At 42.2% G+C, this 15,453-nt stretch overlaps 1 protein-coding gene across 1 annotated transcript; it reads right to left on the minus strand.

Annotated features, from left to right (window-relative positions):
- Nucleotides 1-2,446: 2,446 nt before the first annotated feature.
- On the minus strand, nt 2,447-9,304 carry LOC147309616 (fetuin-B). The gene is made up of 7 exons (XM_086269398.1): nt 9,002-9,304; nt 8,097-8,207; nt 6,397-6,484; nt 5,456-5,622; nt 4,857-4,964; nt 3,974-4,060; nt 2,447-3,140 (listed from the first exon to the last, which is right to left on the minus strand). Exons 1-7 carry the CDS (start codon nt 9,218-9,220, stop codon nt 2,697-2,699), a joined length of 1,224 nt encoding a protein of 407 aa, XP_086125524.1. The 5' UTR covers nt 9,221-9,304; the 3' UTR covers nt 2,447-2,696.
- Nucleotides 9,305-15,453: the final 6,149 nt, after the last annotated feature.

Raw genomic sequence — 15,453 nt, forward strand, 5'->3', positions numbered from 1 at the left:
GTTCCAAACTTCCATTAACATCAGCACAAAAACTGTGGGCCAGGAGCTTCATGACGTAAGTTTCTTTGCTCAAGCAACTCCTGAAGGTGTCCATATAGTGTATCAATGTCTAACAGGAAGTAAGGGAAAGCATAAAAGGTCACCTTTAAAACATTTGAGGGAAGGATAACAGTAAAATGAAATGACCTAGTGTGATTAATCAGTCCATTATCGTTATATATGAAATGTACAGGGAGTGCAGAATTATTAGGCAAATAAGTATTTTGTCCACATCATCCTCTTCATGCATGTTGTCTTACTCCAAGCTGTATAGGCTCGAAAGTCTACTACCAATTAAGCATATTAGGTGATGTGCATCTCTGTAATGAGAAGGGGTGTGGTCTAATGACATCAACACCCTATATCAGGTGTGCATAATTATTAGGCAACGTCCTTTCCTTTGGCAAAATGGGTCAAAAGAAGGACTTGACAGGCTCAGAAAAGTCAAAAATAGTGAGATATCTTGCAGAGGGATGCAGCAGTCTCAAAATTGCAAAGCTTCTGAAGCGTGATCATCGAACAATCAAGCGTTTCATTCAAAATAGTCAACAGGGTCGCAAGAAGCGTGTGGAAAAACCAAGGTGCAAAATAACTGCCTATGAACTGAGAAAGGTCAAGCGTGCAGCTGCCAAGATGCCACTTGCCACCAGTTTGGCCATATTTCAGAGCTGCAACATCACTGGAGTGCCCAAAAGCACAAGGTGTGCAATACTCAGAGACATGGCCAAGGTAAGAAAGGCTGAAAGACGACCACCACTGAACAAGACACACAAGCTGAAATGTCAAGACTGGGCCAAGAAATATCTCAAGACTGGTTTGTCTATGGTTTTATGGACTGATGAAATGAGAGTGAGTCTTGATGGGCCAGATGGATGGGCCCGTGGCTGGATTGGTAAAGGGCAGAGAGCTCCAGTCAGACGCCAGCAAGGTGGAGGTGGAGTACTGGTTTGGGCTGGTATCATCAAAGATGAGCTTGTGGGGCCTTTTCGGGTTGAGGATGGAGTCAAGCTCAACTCCCAGTCCTACTGCCAGTTTCTGGAAGACACCTTCTTCAAGCAGTGGTACAGGAAGAAGTCTGCATCCTTCAAGAAAAACATGATTTCCATGCAGGACAATGCTCCATCACACGCGTCCAAGTACTCCACAGCGTGGCTGGCAAGAAAGGGTATAAAAGAAGAAAAACTAATGACATGGCCTCCTTGTTCACCTGATCTGAACCCCATTGAGAACCTGTGGTCCATCATCAAATGTGAGATTTACAAGGAGGGAAAACAGTACACCTCTCTGAACAGTGTCTGGGAGGCTGTGGTTGCTGCTGCACGCAATGTTGATGGTGAACAGATCAAAACACTGACAGGATCCATGGATGGCAGGCTTTTGAGTGTCCTTGCAAAGAAAGGTGGCTATACTGGTCGCTGATTTGTTTTTGTTTTGTTTTTGAATGTCGGAAATGTATATTTGTGAATGTGGAGATGTTATATTGGTGTCACTGGTAAAAATAAATAATTGAAATGGGTATATATTTGTTTTTTGTTAAGTTGCCTAATAATTATGCACAGTAATAGTCACCTGCACACAGATATCCCCCTAAAATTGCTAAAACTAAAAACAAACTAAAAACTACTTCCAAAAACATTCAGCTTTGATATTAATGAGTTTTTTGGGTTCATTGGGAACATGGTTGTTGTTCAATAATAACATTATTCCTCAAAAATACAACTTGCCTAATAATTCTGCACTCCCTGTATTACAGAAAATTGGATGTGAGTTGACGTAGCTGTGCAGCTGTTAGCACAGCACACAGCAAAAAGGTTCCTGTAGTCGGTTGGAGCCTTTCTGTGCAGTTTGTGTGTTCTAAATGTGTCTATGTGGGTTCTCACCAGTTTTTGTGGCTTCCCTACTCAGTCCAGAAACATGTGCATTGCATTCTAAATTGGCGTGTACTTGAATGGTTGTCTGCGTCTTTATGTTAGCCCTTTGATGCCTAATTTCAGCAGGGATGGGCTTGATAGAAATTGTAGGAATATAAATGCAGCTGCAGCACGGCAGCTAAAGATTTTGCAGCTGCAGCTGGTTATTTTCTCATTACTTTTTTTAAAACACCCATTTCCTTCTATAGTTCTTCATTTTGTAAAAAATGTGAGAATTATCAAAGAATCAATGAAACATGCTTGTAACACAGGGGCTGCATTTTGCAAGGATATCTGAATTAGAAAAGCGCATGAAAGTTATCAGCTTTCTGATCCATGTTGTTTCACTCAAAACATTCAATTATTTATTAAACTGGTTAAGATTAGTTCCATTAAGACTTTTATTGACAAATTCAGCTCTTCAATCAAAATTGTATGTACTACCAAATAAGTGTAGGCATTGTCAGACTATGAGTGTAAGAATTTGAAGATTCTGATGAGGGTTTCAAAACAAGTTTTATTGAAATTTGTAATAACATCTGAAGCTATTTTGCTGCATTAGAAGCAGTTGACAGTGCAGCAGTATTAGAGGTCATTTCAGGGCCAGTGAAAAGAGATAGGTTTCCTCTTATTAGCACAAATTATTTTTATGCTTCCAGCAACAGAAAGTGGAACAGTTTATCAGCGTAGGCTCTCGCTGGATAAATCAGAAATGGAAAAATAGACTCCTGAACAGAGCAGCAACACTTAAACAGTGGTGTACCGAGCTGGACCGGGACAGGATCGGAAAGGAGAGGGCCCACTGGGGAAATCAGACAGGAAGACAGGGTGGTGAGAGGGCGAGGTGTTGTTCAAAGCCTGGCGTTTTTCACGGTCACGCCTCTGGTAGCGGAAGTTAAAAGGGGGACGCAGAGCCACAGGGCCTCCGATTTCCTCGGAGGATGAGTCGGAAGCCTCAGTGAGTAGACCTTCAGCAGACTCACTGGAAGAAGAGCTAAGAGGGACAGCTGGGTTAACAGCCACAGAGGGGTCAACGGGTACAGGGTGAACGGCAGTGGGAAAGGGAGGGTCAGAGGGAACAGGCTGCGGATCGTTTCCTGGGCCGCCAATCACAGGTGGGAACGTCGGGATTGCTGGGTTTTCTGGGAGGTCGTGACCCTGTGGCTGCACCGGCCGGAGGACATCCACATTCTGAAGAGACGCAGACAACACCACACCAAATGAGAACTCTTCTGGCTGCACGAATGAATTTTACTCAATACTGTAAAACTACTTTACAAACCACACGCTCTAAAAAGAACTGAGAAGACAACATAATTACAGCGCAGGAGCATACAATTTGAAATCTCACACATAGGATTAAACACACACACACAAAACCACCAACTTGTAAGATATGACAGAATAATTATATGACCACTGGCTTCCATTCAGAGAGTTAAATGTTCACTCTAAAGGTTACTTTAGTAAAAAAAAAAAAAAAAAAACCCTGAAAGAAAACAGAGAACATGAAACATTCATCAAGTCAAGGTCAAGCAGTGGGTTGTTACACTCCCAACTCACAGTCCCACAGTGTGAACTGACACTAAATGCTACACTTTTCCAGTAGTTTTTGCTTTTTTTTCTCAGTTACTGACATTCTTCTATTAATGCATTTCAATTTTCTGTTCACTTTTGGGTTGCGGATAATTCAGCTGCTATCATTGTTACACCTCCGCTGTGATTTTCCTGCATGTAGGACGTTCACAGTTTTTGATAGAGAACAATCAGAACAGGTTTTTAGGTCAAATCTTGCGTGCACACTGAATGTTGGCTTTTCTATAAATCTAAATCTGTTCTTCTTCTTGTCATGGGAGAATAAGAAACATGTTCAACATGCAGTCCACATGCAGTCACTTCTATTCCTTTCCTCCTCATCATACTGATTCTTATAGTTGTGATTTTATAGGATCTTTGCATAAATGAGCTGCCACTTTGGCTTAGCAACGCAATATTAAAAAATATTACGTAATTTCCTCCCATACCTGTACTTTAAACATCTCACAGGACGTCTGGACATCAGGATCAGTATTCGTGTCTCCATGTACAGATCCTGTGCAGAAACCTGCAGTCTGAGAGAAGAGTGTGAGACATTTGGTAATGTATTTCTGTGACATACTGGGAGACTATTAAAAAGTAAGAGTATGACACAGGGTGGGTTAAAATAATTAAAATAAAATGTACATTCCTTCTCATTCGCATTAGTTCAGGCAGAAAATGAAGTTAAGCTCAGCAACAGTCCCTGCAGCTCAGCTGATGTTTTTACTAGAAGCTGATATCAAAGCCTGCTTTACCCTGCAAATAATTGTTGTGCATCTGCAAGCCGCTTCGCAAGCCACCTGCACCCCACCACCACTATTCATGTCTGAATGAGCCTAAACCATTAAGTGACATCACATTTTAAACGTAACCAAAGTAGTCATGTCAGCTAGTAAATTATCCATGAAATTATCCAGATGTCACACACACAATGGTGATCAATGAATTGATTTGTAATTAAGTGCTGTTTCAGACAGCGCTGCTTGACTATGTCTGAGTGCTAATTCATCATTAATATACACTTAGCGGCCACGTAAATAGATCTAGAATTTATACAGCTCTTCCATGAATTTCACCTTTGTGAAGTTTGTAATGTTCAATTTTTGTTGACCTTGGAAATGCTTTTGTCCTTCTTGTTTACATACACAAGGAGGCCACAAAATCTGCTTAGCTGGGACACTAAGGACCTAAAAATAAATAATCTCCAAAAGTGGCATGACTAAACAATACAGGAATCCTAAAAAACAATAAATTAAAGCACATTGTACGAGTGTATCTAAATTGGTGTGTGAATGTGTCATTTTTTTCGAGTAACTTCTATACGAGTACCTCTGTGTCCGAGTCGAGTGTCAGTCGCTGGCAGGTGCCTCTTTCTGTCACTCCCTCGGGGCATTCTTGCACTGTGTATTCCACAAAGGTGGCTTTTACTGGCACAGACTGAAATATAAAAATAATATAGGAAGAGAGGAGCAAACTGCAAAAACAAACACAAGCACAGGCACAAATAGAGATGGCAGGGTTTTTTATTGCGGCAGCTATCATGTTGGTTTTTCCATCCTGAAGCTGGACTATCATATGCAAAAGCAGTGTACTTAGCTTTGGTCCCCAAGCAAACTATTCAGTTTTTCTCATTTGCTCCCCAAACAAAAGCTGGGCCATGGAGGAAAGTGCCTTCAGTGATCCTTTGCAACCTTGCCAGACTCGTCTATAACTATTGCGTGATGGTGATGCTTGTGCAATAATGGTTCTTATCTGGAACACAGAAGCTCAAAGGTGCACTGTACCTTCTGCATATGTATACCCAGAGAATTTCCTTAAGTGTGATTTCCCCCCATAAACATAATGTTTGACGCACTGTCAAGCAATAAAATTAGCCCCGCAGCTTTCTTTCCCCCCATCAAAGTTAATAACAGTATATCTAGCGATACCTGTACAGCAGCTCTGGTAATTTTTTTCACCCCGAGCCCTGCAGCCATAGTGGACGTCCTTTTATAGGATACCAGAGTGACCCGAGCAGCAGTCATGGCCTCGGGGCTGTCTACGGAGAGCAGGAGGGGGCATGTTGGGCAGATCTGCTGGAGTTTCTCTGGAGAATCTGCAGAAACCAGAGAACTGAATAAGAATGAATAAGTAAACGTCTGTATTAAATTACATGAGCAAACAGATGATAGAGACTGGATAAAGCAGTGGCACTAAATTTACAGTGAAAGCAGAAAAGGAAAAAAAGTCATGTCATTTTGAACGGATACACAACTTTTTGCTGTCCAAATGCACTTAAATCGGACATCTACATCTCTTTTCATGACAGTGAGGTGTAACCTGCTTTTGCTGATGTCTCCAAAGTAGCACCAAACCAAACGCTGTGGCAGTGAGAGAGAAGGGAAATCGATTGAGATCGGGGCGAAATCATAATTTTCACGCTCGACCTTTTGATTTGTCATAGTGGGAAATTCACTAGTGTGACTAACTGATAATTAATTAGGACTCAGCTCCATTAGACTGGGCCATCATTAATGTTATTAGTTACACCTGCACGTAACAAATTGAGATACTCACAGTGAAACGTCGATACTTTTCTCTCCTCAGGTCTTTGCTGTTCTTTCTTATGAGAATTTTTCCCTACTGGATATTTACAATTTCTTTGTTTTAATTCAATATTTTCTTTACCTTAAATCTCCAGCTTGATGTGGTATCCAAAGCAGCACATGCCGGCTGCATGATCTCTGATGCTACACATTATTTAAAGATATCGATAAACAGTGGGTATCTAATAATAGATGTTATGTTGCGACTCATGTTGCACAGCACTGTATGCATGCGACCTTCTGTGTATGTGAGCAGTTAGTGGTTAGGAACCTGCTAACGTTACCTGGCACGAGAGCACAGTCGTAGCTGTATAAGTAGGAGTAGCCCTCTGGTGTGTGCAGGATGGTGGTGTTGCAGTTGCCAGAGATTTGCTTTAAAAAAAAAAAAAAAAAAAGATAAAACAGACAGAATTCGTGATTGGCCCAATATCAACCACTTCACTACAAAGACTTGGCACAATGTGTTCAAACAGATGCAAGACAAAAAAACTTTGAATGTACTCTTCTATCAGTGAGACCAGTGTGAGTGTTTTGGCTTGTGTTACTTCTTCAAAGGGCTGTTTTTGGCTTATAAGTCGCTCACCTATACGGAAAAGAAATAAACTCATTTGAATTTCCCATTGCCGTAAAAAAAAGGTTGTGTTTGTAAGTTTCAGAGGACCGACATTCACCAGCCACTTTGTTAGGTACACTATGCTGCTAGTACTGGTTTGGACCACTTTTTGCCTTCAGAGCTGTCTTAATTCTTAATAGCACAGATTCAACAAGGTTGCTGGAAATATTCCTCAGACATTTTGGTCCATGCTACGTGACAGAATCACGCAGTTGCTGCAGATTTGTCCGCTGTACACTCATGATGCGAATCTGCTGTTCCACCACATCCCAAATGACCTTTGTGACATGATGCTTTATCCTGATGGTAGCAGCTATTAGAAGATGGTTACACTGTGGACACTTTCGGCAACAATAATCAGGTAGACTGTGATGTTTAAATATTTATTTGGTACTATTATTTGTTAAAATGTGCCAAGAAATGATCCCCCACAGCGTTACACCACTTTCACCACTTCCGCTGATATAAAATTAGGATGGATGCATACATTCATGTCATTTACACCACATTCTGACCCTAACATCCAAATGTCATAGCAGAAATCCAGACTCTTAAGGGAAGTTCAAGTTTTTCTACTCTTCTGCCTTATCTGACACGAGTAGGGCACCCAGTGTGGTCTTCTGCTGCTGTAGCCCGTCTGCTTAGAGGTTTGTGTTGTGCAGTAAGAGATGCTTTTCTGCATATCTTGGTTGTTTCCTTGCTGTCATTTGAAAGCTGTCTGGCTGTTCTCCTCTGACCTCTGATGCCAGCAATACATTTTCACCACTCACTGGTTGTTGTTTCTTTGAGCCCTAGAGATGATTGTGTCTCTCATAGTCTGATGAGCCCAGTCCAGCCTGTCTGCTATCAACAATCCATTAATAAACCAACAATCATTAACGAGCAGTTGAACAGATGTACCTAATAAAGTGGCCCATGATTGTCTTGCTGATGGTTCCTTCCTTTTGTCAAAGGAGCTGCTTTCAGGACTAAATCAATAGTTTTTTTTATAATGGAAGTTTCATAAGTAAAATATGTAAAATATGTAAACCATAAATATCTATTTTAACAGAATAGATTTTTCCATTTTGTGGGAAAGATTTCCTCCAAATGCCCAGTTACTGAAGAGTAATACATTTATGCTTTGAAAAAAGTCACAGTAATAAAATAGATCTGCCAGTGGAAATGGGTAAAGTGACTGTGACTTCTGAAAGAACGCCCTGACACTTCCAAAAACTCAAAAATACCTTCATGTATATGGTTTAAGTGTGACTTTCTTACATTGTCCAGTTACAGTGTGGGACATATCTTATAAACAGTGCCTTCAGGCATATAGGGGCCTCCTACTCGTGCGGACACGTGCTCTTGTTTGTATACGTGTGAACATCCTACCGTTTCCATGAATGGCCTGACGTCACAACGTTTCCATGGTTTCTTGCTGCCTGTGTGACACTTGGTCTCCAGGACTTCCAGGTCGAGGTAATACACGTTGCCTGCCGGGCCCTGTAATTCAGAGTATAAACACATGCGATAAAGGAGAGCAGGCATTAACAAAGCTATGAGGCTCAAATTTATGAGACGTCCTCCTGCCAAGTAGCATCATTTGTTCTGTTAAGTATATCAATAAGGGACCATTTAGGAGGTGCTCTGTGTAATTCCACACAACACTTTGTACAATAATGATTTGTCAACACTTTGCGCCACAGTAATAGCAGCCTTTTTAGGTCATGAAGTTGATCTGAGCCTCTTAAAACCTGATCTATCCCACAGTCGGGCCACTATAGCCTTCAGCAGCTGACAGCATGAAGTTCATAAAGTCTGTTGTGCAAGGTTTGTCCCAGCAGTGCTGGACTGAAATGACCTGGACTTTATTAACACTCGCTTCAATCCTAGAGGCCTTTTTTCACGAGGCGTGAAAAAGGAATGGCTTCCCGTTTTATGATATAAAATTATGTACTTTGATCTTAATGCTACATTTATTAAAAGCGACATGCACTGATGGCGGCCATTCGCACCAAAGTGTTTCTTGTTGTTTTTAGTACTTACGTTACTGCTCCCTAATGAAACTGCTGCTGTTTTTCACAGCTTTCATGTAACCCAGCGGGTCCTCAACTGGAGAATCTAGAAGCCACAGCGAGTCCTGGAAAAGGGTCATTTCTGATTTTTGTCGTTTTAAATCTTATCAAATGGGCTTCCCCTGACATGAATCTGGTCATGGCTGTTACATATAAACACTTCCCACCCTGGTCTAGGATGAACAAACGTGTTTTACAGCCTCCTCTGGTCTTTGGACTAACCTGAGCGTGCAGATGAACATTTGCGATGCGGTTCAGGGCAAACTTGTATCCTTCGCTGCGATCCTCATTGATGTAAGTGACGGCCAAGCGAGACAGCTTCTCCACCGCTTTGTCGTTACAGGGGATGGGAGCAAGTTCAACTGGCATTAGTACGACACCCTCTCCACACACACACAAGATGTGAATGGATAGTGATATTAGATGTAGTAATTTGTCCATGACGGCAGGTGGTTTTAGACAGGAGCCAGAAGACTGGGCAGTTTTATAGTGAAGTTTGTTCCCTTGTGTTTGCCTTCAGTCGAGGCATTGACTTTTGGAATCAAAACAGGACGAACAGGACAGCTGAAATGACGCCAAGGACAAAGTTTATTTGACGGCAGAGAGCTGACTTGTGAATGGATGTTCCTGGTATTTATTTAACCCCTGGAACACGCAGTCGTCAAAGGCAAATAGAACCTATGTCAAAACGGCCATTCAATATACTTATTCCTGTGGCTCCAATATTAAGTCTGGGGGTTATTTTATTGTTTCTGCAGGAGTTGTTTCCATACTGTGCAAGAGGTGTATGTCATGCAAACTAAATTAGTGCAATAGATACCTCATTAAATGACAATGAACACCAAAGAGAGCGTGCAATGCCTTCAAGACTGGGTCGCTGAGTTGGACTGTAATATTATTATCTCACCAGTAGGGGTCACTGTGGATCTGGTAAGATGCGGGTTGAGAAATCTATTGGTCCACCAGGCAGAACTGGGTTAATGATTCACTGATATCAAGTTAATTACTTTAGCATTTGATGTTGATGTTGTCTTAGAGCCTCATAACTCTGATATTTGTGTTTTCCTATCTTCATTCTTTTTTCCTGAGGAACCCAGCTGCCCTTAATCCTACTCAACTTACTTTGTTGTGGTAAATAAGTAACCATAGTCTAATTGTTTTAGATTTTATAAACTAGTGTCATGTTTACAAAAGAAATCAGATTTTCTTTTTTAAATAAATGGGAGTACATAATGTTCCTTTTTAAGTAATAAACAGAAGGTAAGGCCCTCGTAGAGAGTGTGCGTTTGTGTGTAGAAGGGTGGTGGTGGTGGGGGGGTTTCACATTTTTTGGGAGAAGTACGGCTGCTTCCATTGTTCATGAGAACATCGATGACTAATGTCTGTAACTGCAGCTCGGTACAGACTGGCATACAGGAGAGCACACGTGCGTGGCCTATCTCGTTCTCTCTCGGTTCTCTCTCACACGCACATATGCTTGCATTTAATTAATCATAGATTTTACAAAGCAAAGGTTTTTTTTTTGCATACACTGATGAATAAAGAATTCCAAAGCATTAGTTTTATACAACTGGGAAATACTCACATTTGCCCTCTGGCAAGGCTGTAAATCTAAGTAAAGCTAAGATGCTGTTAGCTTAGCATAAAAGGCAGCAACAAGGAAAAACAGTCTAGCTGTGGATTTGACCAGGTGGTGACCTCAGGGGTTAAAAATGATGTCAAGACAGAAAGGGCAAAAGCAGGCCCTCAAATGGCTACTCGAGGCTGGCTCCGAACCCGAATCACTCAGAATAGGTCAAAATGCCCAACCTTTCATCTGGAATACACGTGTTTACAGCCTTTTGCCAAAATAAATAAATAAATCCTTTGGTTCTCTGTAGATAATTTCCTCAACTTTTACAACTGACACATTGCTTCTTCCCTTTAGCAGTTGCCACAATGGATCTCCTGTCTTCCATCTCACTCTGCTCGTTGAATCCTTTTCTGTCACACCAACCCTCTGCATGCCCTCCTTCACTGCATATGTGAAACCCCTCTGTGGTCTTCCTCTTTTCCTCCATATTCTTCATCCTTTGTCCATTATATCCACTATCCCCCTCTGCACATGACCTGAGCTCAACCTGAGCTGTCCCTCTGATGTTCTCATTTCTAATCCTGTCCCTTCTGGTCGCTCCCAACAAAAATCTTATCATCTTCCACCTTGCCATCTCCAGTCTGGCCTCCTGTCTTTTCAGTTAGTGCCACCCTCTCCAACCTATCCATCATAGCAGGTTATAAACCTTCCCTTTCACTTCCCTCTCCCTGCAATCCTTCTGTCACAAAATACCCCTGACACCCTGCCTCCACTCTCTTCTTCACTTCTCCTGTGCACTCTCCTGCTTTGGGTGGTTGACTCCAAGTATTTAAACTCATCCACCTTCACTTACAGTTAAGTAATGCTGTGGTACAGCCACTTTGACTGACACCTGCACAGTCCGTGGATGCCACGAGGTCTCAAAACAGGAGATTACAAACTGGTGGGTGATGTCGTGGTCGCTGTATCCATCATTTATATGCAGTCTATGCCTTACATAAAAGCTATATAGGTGAATCTCTTAATGAAGGACCTGCTGGTATGACATGGCAATGCTCTTTGTGTTAAGCTACATGCTGGTGGTATGAGAACCCTCTCAAGTCCATTTTTCAAACTGTTGATTTTTCTAGTTGCCTTTCATCCAGAAATTAAGATCATCTGAGTTTAGTGTGTAAAACGCCATAAGCCAGTTTATTTATACGTTTCAGCGATTTTCACTTTGCTGGTGCTTTCGGGTTGAAAGTACACCTGGAGTGGTTAAAATATTTAACATAATATTCCACCACAGAGGGTTCTTTTTTGCAAGCATCTGTCCAGGGATAATCATTTAATCCATTTCAAATATTCACTGAACCAGGTTCAGCTCTCGACAAGGAGCAGGAGGAGGGAGGGAGAGAGAGAGGCTCGCTCAGCAGAACAAATTCTACTAATATCAGGGAAAAGAGAGAGAGAGAGAGAGAGAGCTGCTTCCATGCTGTGTGCGCCCTTTGTGTATGTGTGCTTTCATACGAGAGAATGTGAACCGGTGTTTGTCTGTGTGCACATTTTGACCACGCAGAGCCATGCATTCATGCGTCAGTGTTACCGGGAGCCAGTTGTGTTGCTGCAGAAAAACAGAAAGAGTCTGTGGGGGAGAGATAAGAACGGCACGGCTGCTCCAAGGACTTGCTCTACCAGCACAACGCCAGACCCAAGTTAGACAAACCTCCTTTGATGTGAGCACTGAGTAATCTCCCCTTCTGCTAGCTGCGGATAGATGCCACACTGTAGTGATGCCCAGGCCCTGATACGAGGGGGCTGCTGCCACCGGGGCTCCTGCTGTTCACTTTGTACAGTCATGAGCCTGCGGGAAGAGAAGAGAAGAGAAGAGAAGAGAAGAGAAGAGAAGAGAAATTTGCAGCGTGACGCTGGTCTAAAATACGCTCTGAAAGGTTTCACTGAAGTTTCTCGCAGAGCAAAGTTTTACTCTGACATGGTTTAAATGCTGCTTCAGAGAAGTTCATTAGTATTGTTTTCAGTGGAGAATTGCAGTCTTCCATGCTCTAAATGCTGTTTCACAGACCTTTCCACCTTGCCAAGAACAAATTTCTGGGGGAACCCCCCCCCCATCACTCTGTGTCACATCCCTTGCCAGTAAAAGAGGAAAAGAATTGGTTTCTGTACTGCATGGTGCATTTAGGAGGAGGAGGGAGGGGGGGAGGCCAGTGCCATTTCACTTTCTAATCACATCGTACCTGGGATGTGTGTTTGTCTTTCAGAGTATTTACATTTTGTCTTTTATCATTACTTAGACTATCTCCCACAGATTGGTGTGAATAAATAGAACAAGTGGACAGGACAACAGCCAGCCTTTATCTTTAGAAAAAATCACGCTCTTCCATCTCCATCTCGCCTGGTTTAATTCTCACACTAGCCTCGCTTTTGTCTTCTCTTTTGCATTTTATCTCCCACTGTGTTTTTGCCGTTTCTATTTCTGCTTTTTTCTGACTTGAGAAGCTTCTGGGAACTCTTTTTTTCAATCTTACTGGTCAAAGTCTGCAAGGAGACATTACATCAGGGAGAGAGGAAAGAGGAGGAAGAAGGATAATTTCCTCATTTAATTGGTTTCAAACTTTTTTCGCCCCTGGAGGACCTGTTTCCTCCGCTGTTGTGGCCAAAACACGGACACTGACGCTAAACCCATTAAATTTCACTGTAATTGGTCAAGCCACGAGCTCGTGTTAGCAAAAGCTTTCACAGTTGATTGGCATTCTCCGCGGCAGTGGTCACAAATCCCAGTCATTTCCCTTGGATAAAGTAGTCAGCTTTAGACTCTTAATTTCCCCACCGTGTATTCAGCCTCTCCTTTTGCAGCAGCAGCCGGTAAATGAATGGACACCTGCACCAGAACACGGCTTGTTATGTGGGAAGTCTTCCTGCCTGCACTTAGTGGCACATGCTTGTTTTTTGCTTAAAGTAGAATAAGGTTTTTAATTCAACATTATTATCGTTAATAGTCTCATTTTACAAAACAAACTCCAAGATACGAACAGGTAAAAAAGCATTTAGTGTCCATGTGAAGTGCTGGGCCACCAATTGCTGCCTGCACAGGTCCAGTCTGGTTTAGCACTGATTCCAAGTCTCTGGAAATCTACTGGACAGGCGGAATATCCCACATGATATTACAAATGTTTCTGGTGTTCTGATGATAGTGGTGGAAAATGCTGTCTGATGCACTGGTTTGAAATCTTCCATAGGGCCTGTGCGCATTTATCTCATGTTATTGCGTCTAACCATTTACTGATCCCTTGTGCCTTATGGATGGAAGCCCTATTATCTGGGAAGAGACCACTCCTATCGAGATGGGAATGTTTTCTTTCATTATTACATGTGATCACTCACTTAAAAAAAACTTAGAGTTTGGACTTTCCTTTAATCTTGCCCTCCATCTGTGTGACTTGGGTGTAACTGTGATTCTGTTTTGCCCACAATAGATAGATAGATAGATAGATAGATAGATAGATAGATAGATAGATACTTTCAACGCATTTAAACGCATGCTGATCGTTTCATTTAGAGCTGCATGTAATGCATAAATATCACCGCTATTAGTGCTCAAAAGCAGCAGCAGCTATTTTTGACATGGTTCCACCAACTGAAGGAAGTATTCCTCTGAGTTTGGTGCATGCTGACATGATTTCACACTATTTCCGCAGATTCACGAGCGGCACATTCATGCTGCAAATCTCCTGTTCTGCACTCATCTGCAACATCCCAAAGGTGTTCTACTGGATTAAGATCTGGTGAATGGGGAGGCCTCCGAAGCCCAGGGAAGTCAATGTCGTGTCATGAAATCAATTTGAGACGACTTTTGATTTGAGACTTGGTGTGTCAGCATGCTGGAAGCGCCCATTAGGAGACGGCTTAATCATGGTCATGCAGAGGCCACTCTGATAGGCTGTGCCACTAAGACCATGCATTCACCCAACACCATTACACCACCAAACTCATAGCCTGGACTACTGACACACGCACACGCAAGGCCGGTCGGTGGATGGATTCAAACTGGTGATGTCTGCTCTGAGCCGGCACATCTGTAGCCTCAGATGTATGTTCTCGGCTGCCGTGGTCTTCTGCTGATGTAGCCCGTCTGCCTCGAGTTGAGAAGGGTTTTGGTTTATAAGATGCTCACAGTAATAGTACTCATCTGACCTCTCTCTCTACAATGCACACTCCCACAGGAGCATTTGTTTTTTTTCCCACTGACCTGTGTGGATTGCAGAGAATGTTCTGGTGAAATTCCCAGAAGTACTCAGAGCAGCCACTCTGGCACCAACGAGTCATTGAGACAGCAGCTCGCCTCCTGTTCTGGTGTAAACATTAACTGATGCTCCTGTATTCTGTATGTGCAGGATTTTATTCATCGTATTGATTGAACCATTATATGTGCTTCCTGTATATGCCTTTTCAGAACAAAACCAAAGAAGTAAAGTAACATTTCTTATTATGCTTATTGATATACTTACATTAGACTTATTAATAGCACTTAACGGCACATCATAAGGATCTAGGATTTGTCCACTCATTTGGTTTTCGGTTGACAAATAGGTAAACAGCAAATCAAAACCCCATTATAGTGTAATATTAGTGACCCAGGATAAATCCAAAATCAATTCAGTTTAATTCAGATTTATTTATGTAGCGCCAAATCACAACAGCAGTTGTCTCAAAAACCCCAACAATCAGGTGACCCCCTACAAGCAAGCACTTGGCAACAGTGGGGAGGAAAAACTCCCTTTTAACAGGAAGAAACCTCCAGCAGAAGCAGACTCAGGGAGGGGCGGGGCCATCTGCGGTGGCCCGTTGAGGGTGAATGGAGGGAGGCAGGACAAAAACACACACTGTGGATGAGAACCAGAGTTTAATAATAATAACTAATGATTAATGCAGAGTGGTGTATAAAAAACATACAGAGAGAAAAGTAGTGAGTGAAGAAGAAACGCTGTACATACTGTATATCTATAAATATGCAATATGGCAGCAGCCAGCACTTTGAGTCTAACAAAGCCGACAGGAGATTGGTTTGAGGGCACTTGTCAGCACTTGCAGATTGTAGTAAGTA

Source organism: Aulonocara sp. 'chitande type north' Nkhata Bay, linkage group LG17 (assembly GCF_057382095.1).
Source record: "Aulonocara sp. 'chitande type north' Nkhata Bay isolate Kocher_YH1m ecotype deep benthic linkage group LG17, A_spYH_male_GT1.1, whole genome shotgun sequence".
Taxonomy (NCBI): domain Eukaryota; kingdom Metazoa; phylum Chordata; class Actinopteri; order Cichliformes; family Cichlidae; genus Aulonocara; species Aulonocara sp. 'chitande type north' Nkhata Bay.

Bases quoted from the DNA above. Each gene is read 5' to 3' on its own strand.
- LOC147309616 (XM_086269398.1), bottom strand. From the start codon at position 9,220: ATGGACAAATTACTACATCTAATATCACTATCCATTCACATCTTGTGT. The intron at 8,208-9,001 runs GTTAGTCCAAAG...TCTGAATTACAG, and splicing joins ATGTTCATCTGCACGCTCAG to GGCCCGGCAGGCAACGTGTA. The intron at 4,965-5,455 runs GTATCGCTAGAT...TTTATATTTCAG, and splicing joins TTACCAGAGCTGCTGTACAG to TCTGTGCCAGTAAAAGCCAC.